The following is a 16,282-nucleotide window of genomic DNA, read 5'->3' as shown; positions in this document are numbered from 1 at the left end:
AGACTAACATGAGGGAATTAATAATGTAGGGAAAACAATTAAAATTGAGTAACACATTCCACTATTCTTAGAACCTTTAGCCACAGCCCTTCAGAGGGGGAGTCTATGACCAGCATCGTTTTCCTTAGGCTCCAACCTACAATTAGGATGCAGAGACCTGCTCATTTCCTTCAGATGGGTGTCTCCCACAATAATGCTCCCCTCTATGAATTCTATGGCTCCAATTCTCCCCTGTCCAACTCCCGACAGAAGAAAAGAGACTGATCAATCTCGTAATTATCTTTGGATTCTTACTCTACTCGCCTGCTCTATTTTAGCATGTGACCCATGGAACACTTCTTCCAGCTTTGACAGTTTATTTATTTAGTTCCCAGGTTAAAATCCAGACCCTCCCTCTGGATGCAATGACTGCATCAGCCCTGAAACAAGCCATCCCTAACTATGGACCCAAACAGTGTACAAATGTACCATAGCTCACCCTGTTGAACATCTGTCAGTCCTATTATAAACAATGCAGTGAAAATCTTAAAAGGTGGGCTTCCCTGGTGGTGCAGTGGTTAAGAATCTGCCTGCCAGTGCAGGGGACATGGGTTCGAGCCCTGGTTCGGGAAGACTCCACATACCACAGAGCAACTAAGTCAGCGTACCACAACTACTGAGCCTGCGCTCTAAGGCCCGCGAGCCACAATTACTGAAGCCTGCGCACCTAGAGCCCATGCTCCACAACAAAAGAAGCCACCGCAATGAGAAGCCTGCACACCGCAACGAAGAGCAGCCCCTGCTCGCCACAACTAGAGAAAGCCTGCGCGCGGCAACAAAGACCCAACACAGTCAAAAATAAATAAATAAAAATAAATTTATTAAAAAAAAAAGAAAATCTTAAAAGCTGAATCACACATGCATGATACCCTTCCAAACCTTTTCTGATTCAAAGCGTGTGTACATTTTCAATCCCTCATGCAGTACTGAACTAACTCCTGGGTACTCTTCTGGTATGGGGGATACACTAATGAGCATAAATTCACTCCCCAACCTTATAGCTCTCATGTTTTGTAGGACAAATAAGGAAATAAATGTAAACTACCAACGGTGCTAAGTGCAAAGGCCATTAGCTGAGAGCTGATGATTAGTAAGTAGTAACAAGGCAAAGAAGGACGGGACTGTGTTCCAAACAAAAAGAACTGTCATTTTAAATGTCCTGGGGCTGGAAGGAGAGTGCCAGAATTGGAAAGCCAGCCTGGCTAGAACAGAGGTATTAAGGAGAAACACAGATTGAGAGGTTGCAAGGACTCAACCTTTCAGAATGTCGTAAAGCCATTTTTAGGAGTCTGATTTTATTCTACAACCAACAGGATAACACAGCAATTATGTGCACATTTTGAAAATCTGATACTTGCTGGAAAGGCTATGTAATATTTTACATTCCTCTGTACCTTCACCAACACTGAATATTATCATCTTACCAATTTGTTAGTTTTAACTTGTCCACATTACATTTTTTTTCACATTTATTGCCCATGTTTGTATCTGTTATGGACTTAACGCTTGTGTCCCCCCGAAATTCATATGTTGAAATCCTAACCCCCCAATTAGGAGGTGAAGCTTTGGGAGATAATTAGGGCATGAGGGCAGACCTTTCGTGAACAGAGCTGGAGCCCTTGTAAAAAGAGACAGCAGAGAGCTTGCTTCGACTCTCTGCCATGAAGGACACATGAAGACAGCCATCTACAAGCCAGGAAGAAGGCCTTCACCAGATACTAAATCTGCCAAAACCTTGGTCTCAGACTTCTCAGCCTCCAGAACTGTGGAAAATAAATGCTTGTTGTTTAAGCCCCCAGCCTGCAGTAATTTAGCATAGCAGCCCAAGCTGACTAAGAGATTGCCCTTGCCCATTTCCTACTGGGATTTTGTCTTTTTTTTAAGCTAAATTTAAGACTTACTACCTTTTTAATATTTTTTTCCTGTTTGCCTTTTAATTATATGTCAAAACATTATATACATAAGCAACCTTTTCTTTTAGGGATTCTGCTATAAAGGTATTTTCTCCTCCCAATATTATATAAGTATTCATCTATATTTTTTATTAGTAATTTCATGGTTGAACTGCTCGTATTCAATCATGATGTTTTGACTGACATCTATAAACAGAAACCTAATTTTACTTTTCAAAGGGTTAACCAGTTACCCTTGAAATGTCACCTTTAACACTGGAAGTAAAATACTTAGAGAATAATTCATGGACTCTTCTTAATTTTATATTTTGTTCTATTATCTAATCATATATTACTGTACCAGTACCATATATTACTTTAAAATACATATCATGTGAGATAAAAGTTCTTCCATAGTAAGCTCTCCTATCCTCATTTATTCAATTTTAAGCTACCCTATAAGAGACTTACTCCTTTCTTAAGAAATACTGAATTAACTTTCACAGGGATTTTTAAATAAACTAAAAATAAGGTTTCAGACTACCTGAGAACTAGAAGATATCCATCTGGAATGGAAAGAGGTGAAAATGACCTTGAAGACTTTAGCAACCCAAAAAACTACTAAAATTTACATAGATTTTTGCATGTAATGGGTACATTATGGAAGAGTTTGAATAAATAGCCCATAAGACAGTTTACCATAATTGACCTTTTATTTTAAAAAATTACAGGGAGCAATTTCCAGAATCTTATTTTATAAAAGTACTGCCTATATCAAACATTTTATATCATTATTAATTCCATTGAAGAGCTGCCTTTTTTTTTTAAGGTACTAATTCCAATCGAGGGGATATGCCCTTAAAATAGAAAGTTTCCATTTATTCAAATGTCAAAATTAAGATTATTGAGAAGTTTATTGCTTTATGGCTGGGCAAGATGCTACTAGCACATTTTAGGTAAATAATATTCTTTGTTAAAAACTATGAGGTCATTCTGTTTAAAACTTTCAGGATAATTCACAGAAAATAGATATATGTATTCAAATTATATATTGAAGGGCTGAGATATTAGCTAGACATTTATATGTGAAGCAGCTCTTTAAAGAAGACACACAAACAGGTCTGTCTTGGTATAATATACATAATTGAAATTAATAAAACCTGGAAGACCAATATTACGCTATGTTCTGTTAAGATCTTTAAAAAAAAAAATCACACATTTAGTAGTCCATTTGTGCTTAAAATATTCATATGCATGAGAAGCTTAAAGAAGAAAAAAACACCTCTATACATGATGATGAAAAGAAAGTAATAAATTTTTTTGAAATTGCACTGTTATTTAAAACACTTTCCTAAATTCAGACCCTCCTTTGCAACTGGCACAGTTTTTCAGGTCTAATTGGCAACCTGGGGAGGCCCCTCTGGTATTAGTGAAGTAAAGAAGGTGGTGATAAAAGACCAAGCTGATGCCATTAATCCAGGCCTTTGAATTGCACTGGCATCTTCACCTGCATCTTCTCCACTCTCATCTTCAAGCCCATCATCCATAAGACGCTCCTTTCAAACAAAAGAAGAAACATATTCCTAAGTGATCTGAACAGCTACCATTAACTCATGACAGAAAAGGAGAGAGCTAAATTCTTCCCAAAGGAGGAACATGAGCATATAATAAGGAAGCGGAACTTCATGGTCATTAGAAATCTTCATTAAATCCAAAATTGATAAATTCCTCATTCAAGTTCAAAGGGATAACTGCCAGTTTAATACGGTAAATTCTCACTGTGTGCATAATTTTCTTTTTAGACTGTTTTTGGGAAGAATGATATTAGTTCTTTCCACTTAATTCTAATATATGACTGACAGTATTATAAGTTCTCCTAGGTGAAACCACACATTTACATGTTAACTTTTCTTCAATACTGTGGAATACCCCAAGAGTCTTTTGTTATGTTGGTCTCATACAGTGCTGAAGAAACATCTATATTTAAAGTATACGAAAACCTCATTAGCATACCATTTCTTCAAGTTCTAGATTGTTTGCATTCTGCACATCATTGTTGACTTCGGCATTATTGTTGGGAGCCTGTTGCTGACCTCCTTCTTGCCTAAAAGGAAACCATCCAGCTTGGTGTCTGCTCAGTAAAATAAAGAGAAAAGAAAATAAGTCACAACTGTTTTTATTTGTAACACTATCAAACATTAGTGTCCTACAAGAGCAAAATGATTAGAACTATGATAAATGAAAAGACCAAACCTCCTACTTCAGGCCAAGAACTACCCCTCTCAAAGCAGTGACAGGAAAACAGGAATCAATTGAAGTCTAAAGTTTATCATGAGCTTAACTGACTCTATGCTAGATATTAAGACAAATCAGGAGTCATAAAATCATTTTTTGATATTTTTCAAAATGAAATTCAACTAGATATTTGTTTGCCTCTTGGGAAAAAGGGGGGGCAAGGGACAGTTAGTCTGCTTATGAAAAAAAATCTGACCTATACCTATAGGACTTACTATTGATAACTATAATTAATTAAAAAGCATATCCTCTGCAAGACTGCATCATACACACCTCAAGTTTTAAGTAATTGATAGAGCATGTCTAACTGAACTAACAATTTTTATAAAAGACAGTAAAGGAAAAAATCTGCTCCTAGACAATTCTGATAAATGTTCTTACGTTACATAACCTGCTTTGCTTCTGATGCCAGATATCTGAAGACCAACATTCATACTCCTTGACGCAGCATTCACAACAGACTACCACATGCCAGATTCCGTGCTGAACAGTTTTAGAAAGTAATTAAAAGAAACCACACAAAGTGAATGAACATCACTCACAAATAAACCAGTAGCATGGCTCCCATTACCATGATAAACCGACTAAAAGAAGAATAGAAGTACACAATGCTAAGGAGAATTGCAGCTCGTGAGAACGTGTACATCCAGTCTAGCCAGTCTCGATTGAAGTCTTCTTCGTTTAGCACTGGACCTCCCTGTGCATTCATTTGAACATTCTCATTCATGGGTCGATTTTCTTGGGCCACTAGGTTTGGAGCTGGTGGGGGTTCTTCTCCAGGAACGTGTGCCAGATTTAGAGGCTGTGAAGCAGCAGGCTGGGCTGGGTTGGCATTTGATGTGGCCTGAGCTGAAACTGCAGCTTGACTGAAATATTCACCAAAATAAATATTAAAAAAAACAAAAACATTTATATACTGTATTTTTCAAAACTTCCTGGGAAGTCATATGTATTTGTCATAAACCTAATATAGAATATCACAACTCCCGCACCTCATTTCCTAGGTAAGCATAATTCCCAGTGGAAAAGTGGGGCCAACATGGATGGGCAGGAGTAGCTCAGGAAAGGATGTTCTCCCAGCCTGGTAGTCTAGGTTAGCAGGGGAGAGGTGGAAGAGATAAGAACAGCCATGTGATCACTACTGTTTCTCTCTTGCACTAAATTATAAGGTAATGACAGATCTTTTTCCAAAACTTTTCACTAATGGCCTCTTTTGCTCTTCTACAGAGGATAAATGACCCCCACACCCACCACCTGTTCCTTAGACCCGTGTTTTGAAAGATTTGTCTAAAAAAGTACATTAATCAGGGCTTCCCTGGTGGCACAGTGGTTGAGAGTCCGCCTGCCGATGCAGGGAACATGGGTTCGTGCCCCGGTCCGGGAAGATCCCACATGCCGCGGAGCAGCTGGGACCGTGAGCCATGGCCGCTGAGCCTGCGCATCTGGAGCCTGTGCTCCACAACAGTGAGAGGCCCGCGTACCGCAAAAAAAAAAAAAAAAGGACATTAATCATTACCCTGTGTGTCCACTCTAAGTGATAAATGATTTGTATTAGTATTTTAAAATATTAACAAGATCCAGGTAACAACCCCTCAACCCCAATCCTGACTTTTGGGAACTCCATCTGGAGAACACTGGTGTAGGTCCTTATCAAGTTATGAAGAACTGTGGTCCTGAAGTTTGCTTATAATTTGATTGCTTAAAAGTCAGAATAAATTTTCCTTTAAAAGACTCCCAGTAAAATGATAATATATCTGAAATTTGCTTTAAATTATTTAGCAAAGGGGGGAAAGTTGTAGAACCAGACTGTCATAAATTGATAAATGTTGAAAAGCTGGGTGATGAGAACACAGGGATTCGTTTCACTCTTCTATCTTTTTATATGTTGAAATTTTTCTACAATAAAGTTTTAAAATCAAGATAGCAAAATAAAATAGAAGTTTTCTAGGCTACAAAAGCCTATATTTAAGCCAGTTATCTAATACATTGTATATGTAGAGGGTTCTTTCATTTCCAAAACACTTCCTATCTCATGGACATTCTGATTCATAGGTGAGTTATTTAATTAAATGTGAAAACTTGAGGCTCAGAAGTTAAATGATGTACATAAGGTTATATGATTCAGTAGCAAACTGCGATAAGCCCCAATTATCTTACACAGTTCTTTTGAGGTTATAAACAAGACAAGGGGTGTAAAGCATCTAGTGGAGTACTAAGGACAAAGCAGTCACTCAAATGATAACCATTACTATGGCGACAGGTAAGGTATAAAGAGGCTTCCTGGAGCCAAGGGGTTATACGGGAGAGCATTAGGATATGAAGTTAATAAAGCAGGTAGCTTCCTGGGGTAAGCTCTAGAGGAAGGATAAGGATACAGACTTCACACTGTAGGCAAGAGAGCCATCAGATGTTTTAGGGGATGGAGAATGACAGACTCAATTATGTGTTACGCAAATTAACCTGGCAGTAGTACAATGAAATATAGTAAAGAGCCTAAAAGGAGAAAAAGCGATTGCAGTAAAGTGGGTCTAATATTAGAAAAGATCTTCACAAAATATTGAAAGTAAGATATAGGGAAGGACAGAAGCTAGAAACAACATACTAACTCATCTTGGTAAGTTGTTGGATTCAGGGATAACAGAAGCCAGAATCAAAACTGACTAAGGCTAAGAGCTTGGAGGATGATTAAGAAGAGACAGTATCACTGACAAGGAAGTCAAGAAGGAAAATGCACTTAAGAGGATGGTGCAGTTAAATTTCAGACATACTGCATTTAAGGGAAAGGCAAATTTCTCTATGGAAATCTCCAACAATTAAGTGGAGACACAAGAGGAGGCACAGAAGATGAAGAACGGGAGTCATCACAGAGAGCTAACAACTAAGGCCACGGAAAAAGGAAATCCAAGATGACTGGCCCAGGACTGAATCCTATCTTCCCTACCAGACTGAGTATCACAAGGCACATGGCAGGTATACAAATACCTAACTGAACAAGAAATGTTACCATTTAGAAAAAGGGAAAAAACAAACGACACAAAATGAGTGATCAGAAAGAGAAAAAGAATGAAGAGGATGACAGAATCACAGAAACAAGGACAGGAAAACATTAAAGAGAAGCTAGAAATGTTAAATGAACACACAGGAAGTCCAGAAGAAAGAAAACCGAGAAACTGTATTTGGTACTAAGATTGTTCCATGCTGATCAGAAGCAAGACTTACTAAAATACCAACAGTCCAGAGAGCATATTAGCCACAACTGAGCCCTACATCAGTATGAGCCTCCCTGACATATGATTCTTTCTATTCCCTTTCTTATTCGACATCCTACCTTCACGTAGATTTGCTGCCTTCCAGTGTAAGTTTTCTCCTCTTAAATAGATAAAATGTTCTATTAAAGAAAGCACCTGAATACTGCTAAATATAATTAGGGGAGAGACAGAGAAGCAGAGAATAGGTTTAGTTGATGTGAACAAGATGTGAACCCTTTTTCCTTTAGCCAAATACTTTAAAATAATTTTTAAAAACCAATGAAACACATCAGTAAATGAAATCCCAAATCAACTTACTTAGAATCAAAAAGAAAATAAAGCAAATAACACAATGAGTAAAAAGATAAACTCAAATTAACTTACTATTGCATATAATACTGATGCGCATACATCTGTTGCCACCATAGCATCTGCAGTGGGCTGAAAGCGGGATACACTGGGAATCCAGCCGGAACAGCCTGCCCAGGAAGCTGGTTGTCTACATTTCTAAAATCGAATAATAAAGAAATGTCTTTTAATGCTCCAGAAGAAGTTGAAAGCATTTCTCTACATTTTTATTTCTGAACTACAAGTAATCCATTGACAAACGTATTAAATCTTAATGAAAAATACTTATTTTCAGCATTCCTCAAGTAAGACATTATAGCTTATGTAAGATGACCCTGACCCCAAGTATACAGAACAAGTAACATCACAGCCCAATTTTAATGGAAAAATACAGCAAATGTGCGGCCAGATTAAACATCTGCTATCTTCTCATTTCAGCACAGAAGTCAAAAAATACTTTCATTACATTTTTAGTACATTCTTCTTGAGAACCAAAAACCCTAAACTTGGGGGAATTAGCAAAAGGATATTTTACATTAGTTATAAAATATTATTTAAAACATAGCACCTATCAACTGTAAAATAAAAAATGAACATTATTAAAATCTGTAAAATATTTTTTAGTTAAATAACCAAGATTAGCAGACATATTTATACATGCATTCCTAAAGTAGATTAAAATTCTATTAATTCAGTAAAATTTGTGGGTGGTCACATTTAACTTTTCTTTTTTTTTTTTTTGTGGTACGCGGGCCTCTCACTGTTGTGGCCTCTCCAGTTGTGGAGCACAGGCTCAGCGGCCATGGCTCACGGTCCCAGCCGCTCTGCGGCATGTGGGATCTTCCCGGACTGGGGCACAAACCCGTGTCCCCTGCATCGGCAGACGGACCCTCAACCACTGTGCCACCAGGGAAGCCCACATTTAACTTTTCTATGCCTCAGTTTTCTCATCTCTAAAATGGGGCTAATAATAGAATCTTCCTCACAGGGTTGCTAGTCTGTACTCAGTAAATGTTAGCTATTTTTATTTTTACTCTCCCCTACCACTAACTCTGAATATGACTTCAAAGTGTGTAATGTGAGGTTTGCAGAAATTCGCATACCTCAAGACAACTACAGGGATAAACATATAAGTAACTGCAGAATTTGTGAATTTTGTAATTCTCCTTTTCTTCCTATTACTTGAATTTTATCTTAGCTAATATTAGTTTGATCTATCCAGAGTGAGACAAGAATAATTAACAAATTCATGAACTTTAATTTTATATTCTAAAGACTGTTAACATACAATTAGTAAAATTTGATTATAGAAACCTAATTTAGAAGAGCTTGGGAGGCTAAGACTTATCAACAAACTGTACTAAAGGCAACTTGGTGCTAGATTAAGGCATCAACTCTCCTGCATGTAACCTGATATTTCCTCTTCCTTGGAGGAATAATAGGAGCCATACAGTGGCTCCCATCCTCAGAAGATCCTCCTGCCTCCTGAATGCAGCCCTCCCCACTACTTCCCAAGCTTTCCTACATACTGAATGAAGAAGGAAAAGCAGAGAATCCTCCATGAGAGTTCCTCCCAGCTCTTGATAAACAAGTCCTGTATAAGAAGAGGAAAAGAACCTTACCCCACCTATACATTTAAAAAGATATCAATTAGTGATCAAATCTGGAGAGAAAGCCATACCACTGGAGCAGAGACGTATTATAAAACATTTATATAAATGTTTTGGCATTTGTATAAATGCTGTTAGCATTTCCCCCAGTGAACTGATGCATCTGAGCAAAATGAAAACTATCTAAATCAAGTATTAGCCATAATATTAGTCAGTATCTAGGTATATATTTAAATTTTCTTAGTATTTCCAACTAAGAAAAAACTCATCCCCCTAAAAGTAGAACTCAACCGATCTCTACCACTAAGAGGAAATATAACCTCACACAAGTCCATTACTTCAACTGTTAAATGTGAAGGCTGGACTTTGTCACTGTTTTTAAAGGTCAAGGGAAGAAAAGGCCACTAACAATCACTTAGAAAAAATTACTATAGCTTCCCACCTCACCTTCCTGCAGCCAAAAACATAAATGTGATCACTGAAACTATGTTGTCAAGAAAATAAATTAATAAATTCCCCTAGATGATTCCCATATGCTTCTTCCCTTTCTCACCAATAAGTTAAAAACTACTGGACTGTATAATTGCTAAGGTACATTCCAGGCCCAGGTTGGTATACTACAATTTTCCATTGTGTTAATTATCCTTCAGACAAGATGTTATATATTTGGTACTCTACAGAAAACAAGAAAAAAGAGTTTATTTGATATGAAATTATAAAGTTACTGTTAAAGCACATAATAATAGAGTAGTGAAACATATTACATAAGAATTTAATATATTCTAGAGGATGCATCATTAAATAACACAATAGAGAATTATTATTTGGAGCTGGGAAAAGTGATGACCAAATTGGTGGTTGGGGGAAGGGAGTTTAAAGGTTCACCTCATTCCATATTCAAATGAGTTTCAAGTAGACTAAAATAAAGTATTGAGTTAAACCATAGAAAATCTAGATGCAATTAGAATTGACTATTTACCAAAACTATGGAAGGAGGAAGACTTTCCTAACTTATAAACAATAGAAGAAAGCACAAAAAAGATAACGTATTTGACAACATAAAATTTAAAGATACTGAGCTTAGAAAAAAACGTTTACAATAAATATTAGTTAGTATCTTTTCTATATAAAGAACTCATAGAAATTGAAATAATCATTAGGACACCAAATAAATGCAAATAAAATAAAGATAGGGATTTTTTATCTGCCAATATCCAGTGTTGGCAAGGGGTACAAGTGAAACCCAACTCTTTCATCGCCAGGAGGATAAATTGGAATAAGGCTTTAAAAAACAATTTCATAAAATTAAATACCTTTAAAAATGTTCACTTATACTCAACTGCCCAAGTAATTCTGATCCTGAGAATTAGCTTAAAGAAATATGAAATATGGAAAAAATTTTCACATGTCTGCCCTTTTAAGCCTTTGTACGTACTCATCCCTCTTAGGAACCACACACTCAGCCTACTCCCACTCCCGGCCTCCTTTCCCCTAATAACAGAGAGAAACTGAAAACAAGGACAGTAGCTCATGATTGAAAAGAGAAAACCTTATCATAGCACTTATCAGCATGCTTACGTCACCTGTTTTTAATTCCAGTCCTATGAAGGCATTTATTCTCTGATCTATCTACTTTGACCTACTTCTACTTCTAGGAGTCTATCCTAAATATAAATGGCAAAAATCTGAAATGATATATGCACAAAGCTATTCATTACAACACTATTTGTAAAAGTAAAGATGGAAAATAACTCAAATATTCATCAATAGGAGAGTGGATTTCACAATTTATGCAGTCAGTGAATTGGTGTGCAGATGTAAAAAGGAATGAAAATCTCCATATCCTCCCACAGAATGACCTCCTGTATATTCTGTTATGTGATATTTTGTTAAAAAGCAAGGTGCAGAATATGTATAATATGCTATCTTTCATGTTAGAATGAAAAGGATATATTTATATGTGTGTATACACATTGTGTGTACGTGTGTGTATACACACTTTCTTAAATTTTCACTATGAAACAGTGGAAGGATAAACCAAAACCAAAAAGTCATAAAAGTAGTTACGTATTATATTATGGGGAGAGAGAGAACAGGAAAAGGGAATAAAACGAAAGCAGGGCTCTTAATGTATCTTGTTTTATAGATTTGAGGCTGGAACCATAGAAATGTTTTATGCAATTAAGAAAAAAGCTAAATCAAAAAGAAAAAATAACAAGACATAAAAAAATTTCAAAGATATGGAAACAAATGAACTCGTGTATCAAGTCTGCAGCACATCACACAGAGAAGATTTATTCTACTGACTTCAAAACATAGTATTTTAACTGCAATAGGATAAATTCTAAAGACAAAAAAGAACCATACTTGGGGGAAGGGAAACACTCAACTCTAATCCCGTCCGCCCATCCTGTCCACCTAAGGGGAAGGAATACTGAGAAGCACCAAGTAGGTTAGGCTCTGATAAACCCTAGCATGTGATGTTCTGGTAAAATCGTTTCTCCTGAGGGCAGACCTTGTTAAGAAGAACAGAATGGTCTGGCGTTATTTCAAAATCATTTTCTTTTCTCCTCTGCTTGCTAGAAACACGAAGGAATTCCTCTCTGGTATTTACTGTGAGGACCTGGTCAAGCTCTTAGAAGCATCTCAAGTCTTACATTCAAGTCAAATTCATTTTGAGGTAACTTTTTTTTTTTTTTGGCCATGCCCCACAGCTTGCAGGATCTTAGTTCCCCGACCAGGGATTGAACCTGTGCTCTCGGCAGTGAAAGCACGGAGTCCTAACCACTGGACTGCCAAGGAATTCCCATTTTGAGTTAATTTTTAAGTATGGTATAAAACAGTAGCCTAGATTCATTCTTTTGCATGTGGCTGTTCAGTTTTCCCAACACCATTTATTGAAGAGACTGTCTTTTCCTCATTATATATTATTGCCTCCTTTGTCATAAATTAATTGACTATATATGTATGGGTTTATTTCTGGGTTCTCTATTCTGTTCCATTGATCTATGTGTCTGTTTTTATGCCAATACCATATTGTTTTAATTACTGTTACTTTATAGTATAGTTTGAAATCAGGAAGTGTGATGCCTTTAGCTTTGCTCTTCTTTCTCAAGATTGCTTTGGCTATTTGAGGTCTTTTGTGGTTCCACACAAACTTTAGGATTGTTTGTTTTTATTTCTGTGAAAAATATCATTTGGAATAATGATAGGGATTGACTGAATCTACAGATTGCTTTGAGTAGTATGGACATTTTAACAACACTAATTCTTCTAATCCATGAGCATGGAATATCTTTCCATTTATTTGTGTCTTCAATTTCTTTCATCATTGTCTTATACTTTTCAGTGCATGGCTCTTTCACCTCCTTGGCTAAACTTACTGCTAATACAGACTTTAAATGTTGTAGATTTATATTTGATCTGGAACTATGTCCAGGCTACACTATGCTTTTTTAAAAGGTTTATAAAATAAAATAGTATGGTATTTCTATTTAAAAAGCATACTTAGAAAATTATTTGGAAGGAAACTACAAAAATGTTAGCAACAGTTATTTCTGGGTGGTGGGTTATAAGCGATTTTTACTATTAAAAAATCGGATAACACAGAAGGGTACAATGAGTAGGTTTTCAGTTTTAGTAATTATAAAACAAGGTTGTTACTATTTCGGGGGAGGAAATTGAGTGTACAAAACAGTGGGTATTCTATAAACCAGTCAGCAGTTTTTGGAGTTAAATAAATATGACAGCACAGCACACTGAGTCCAAAACAGTCAGTCAAGATTTATAAATGTGCCATTATAAATGGATAGCCAATGTGGTGATATACATGTACTGTTTGGTCTTCTCATGTTTCCTCAAGATCTTGATGGGCAAATTATCACCTGCATTACAGCTTCTTAAAAAGTGAGGTTCCCAGAATGCTGTTAAGTTGGCAGATTCCTAAGCACTACCCTAAACCTAGTGATTCAAAAACTCAGGGAGTAGGGATCACAATTTAGCAATTTTAACAAGTTCACTAAAGATTGAGAGTACTAACCTACATGGTGGAAAACACATGTGACTAGTTAAACATAAGCTGTACTGAAGTCTAAAAAAGGTGTGCAGAGATTATATTTTGTTGGTGAGTTCTTCAAGGTCACTAAATTACTGCTCTTGTACATTTAAGGCTAAGGCTATGTTCAATAAAATTTACTTAAGGACAGATGTAAAGTCTTCATTAGTAAAAAATTACAACTATAAGATGAAATTAAATCACGTTCATTGTTGAACTGAATAACCTATTTACTGAACTTTCACTTAAATTGTTTTGTAAATCACAAAGTGCTCTTTCCAAATATAGATTCATTTTCCAGCACCTAGCACTGGCATTCGTTCAAATGTTCAGTGTATCAGACTCACAGATGACTATAAATCTGTTTGCTGAATGAATGTACAACATTCATTTATAAATATGAATGAATTTATAAATAACTGCTAACACATCAGTAAACACTTTACATACATGAACTCTTAAGCCACACAGAAATCCTGTATGATAAGTACCGTTATCTCCAGATCATGAGCAAACTGAAACAAAGTAGAGAAGAGACTTGCCCAAGTTAGTCAGTGGTTAGGGCCAGGATTCAAACCAAGGCAGGCTGGCTCCTGAATCTGTACATCCACTAAGCTATACTGCCCTCCTGATTTAAAACATTATTCATCTAGTAATAGATTCCCTAAGTGAAGCTCAAATCTTTAAGGATTTTATTGCTTATCATCTTAATACTCATTTTTAGCAAAATAAACACTATTTCAGATTTTTCTAATCTGTTTTATATACTTCTAAGAGCTAAATGCCTTTGTCTCCAAAGTTTGTTGATTTTCTCAACAGCCTAAAGAAATTATTAATCTTTTCCCAAGATAACCATGGTCTTATTCTGAAGATACGCAACTTTACATACTTTGTTTTGTTTATTACAAGATATATTCACTGTTAAGTATGAGAAAGAGTTAAAAATCTTATTGTGCAGAGATAACTATTATTAACATGTCATTGCATATTCTTCCAGGTTTATTATATCCATAATTTTCTCACTTTCTATCACTACCACCGTATTTGGTAAAATATTGGTAAAATCACTCTGTATAAATTAAGAGGAACTGAACTGTCTTACTCTGCAAAAAAGACAGGAAAGGAATCACTGTCATAAGATAGAAAGTATTTTAAGCCATTATTCTATAATGTAAACCGTGACAACACTGTTTTTTATAAATAACTAAATTTTGGTTTGTAATAATCATTTTCTGAAAACAAAAATATTGATAGTTTCATAGGATGCTTCATAAAAGTCTACAATCAGCCTCATCTAAACACTTATTTTTAGAAGAAAAACTCAAGAATATGAGACAGATGAGTCTTTTAAATATTTTGCTATATACTCCGCTTTGTTTTTCTGCATTAAGAATTGAATTAAGCTTAAAGTTCTAAGTAGAAAGTACCTGTATGTTATTACATCCTGTTTGGCATAACAATCAGTGGCTACTCCTTGGTTATATCACTTACTACCATTCTGAGGAGTCCTAGCCATTTCCTTATTTCCAGCCTCACCATCATGGATCTGGAGCACTGTCACACACTGCGGTCCCACAGCATGATATGCAACACAAAACAACTATCACTACCTATTATTCATGTTTCCTTTACTTCAAAAGTACTCTGGTTTCAGACATAACCCAGGTCTAAACTGTACTCTCCAAGATCCTCCTTTCTGAGCTGTCTGAAAGATATGCTGTGGCTGTCGACTGCATTCCCCCCTGGAACAGCCTAACCAAAGAGGCCTGCTGTAATTGCTAAATATAAGGTAGCCATAGCAAGCGTCTTGAGTAAACTCCTCCAAGAAAGACTCTGGATAACATGCAATGGTTAGCATACCTTCATAATACATCACAGTTTTATTCTACCTCAGTTGTTACCTGGCTGATCATAAACACCAGTGGAAGTTTTTAAAAGCATATTATTGGGCCCTATACTCTTCCAAGAACACTCTTATTCACCCATCTGCTCCCCAGAAGACTAATTTGCATAGACCTATAGTGAGACTGAGTAAAAACAAAAATTTTAGTTACCTAGATCCTTGTTATTCAAAGTATGTTCTAAGCATCAGAAGCATCAGCATCACAGGGGAGCTTGCTGGAAATACAGAATCTCAGGCCCCATAAGACCTACTGAATCAGAACCAGCATCTTAATAAGATCTCCAGGTGATTAGCACAAACATTAAAGACTGAAAAGTACTGCCCTAGACAATTCTAATGTACAACCAGCTTTCAAAAGCACTGCTCCTGGGCTTCCCTGGTGGCGCAGTGGTTAAGAATCTGCCTGCCAATGCAGGGGACATGGGTTTGAGCCCGAGTCCGGGAAGATCCCACATGCCACAGAACAACTAAGCCCGTGCGCTACATCTACTAAGCCTGCACTCTAGAGCCTGCAGGCCACAACTACTGAGCCCTCACACCTAGAGTCCATGCTCCACAACAAAAGAAGCCACTGCAATAAGAAGCCCATGCACTGCAACGAAGAGTAGCACCCGCTCGCCTAAACTAGAGAAAAGCCCACGTGCAGCAACAAAGACCCAGCACAGCCAAAAATAAAATAAATAAATTAAAAAAAACAAAACACCATTCACTTAAAAAAAAAAAAAAAAAAAAAGCACTGCTCCTGGGAATTCCCTGGCGGTCCAGTGGTTAGGACTCCATGCTCTCACTGCAGAGGGCCCGGGGTTTAGTTCCTGATCAGTGAACTAAAATCCCACAAACCGTGTGAGACAGCAAAAAACAAAACAAAACAAAACAAAACAAAACACTGCTCC

The 16,282-nt window shown here is 36.6% G+C and overlaps 1 protein-coding gene across 4 annotated transcripts in view; it reads right to left on the bottom strand.

The window, feature by feature from the left end:
• Window positions 1–2,623: 2,623 nt before the first annotated feature.
• Window positions 2,624–16,282, bottom strand: part of HERPUD2 (HERPUD family member 2) — a 43,905-nt gene continuing 30,246 nt past the window's right edge. For 2 of the 4 annotated variants that reach the window (XM_032642888.1, XM_032642887.1), the window contains 4 exons: window positions 7,859–7,981; window positions 4,769–5,092; window positions 3,945–4,062; window positions 2,625–3,487 (listed from right to left, as the gene is read on the bottom strand). In XM_032642888.1, coding sequence (XP_032498779.1) covers window positions 3,326–3,487; window positions 3,945–4,062; window positions 4,769–5,092; window positions 7,859–7,981 — 727 coding nt within the window. In that variant the 3' untranslated portion in view covers window positions 2,625–3,325. Of the gene's footprint in view, window positions 3,488–3,944; window positions 4,063–4,768; window positions 5,093–7,858; window positions 7,982–16,282 lie in introns of all 4 variants that reach the window. The other 2 variants (XM_032642886.1, XM_032642885.1) reach the window with 2 other exon arrangements.

The sequence above is a fragment of the Phocoena sinus genome, chromosome 9 (assembly GCF_008692025.1).
Source record: "Phocoena sinus isolate mPhoSin1 chromosome 9, mPhoSin1.pri, whole genome shotgun sequence".
NCBI lineage: Eukaryota > Metazoa > Chordata > Mammalia > Artiodactyla > Phocoenidae > Phocoena > Phocoena sinus.
The sequence above is the reverse complement of the archived record's forward strand: the minus strand, read 5'-3'. Positions and strand labels throughout refer to the sequence as shown.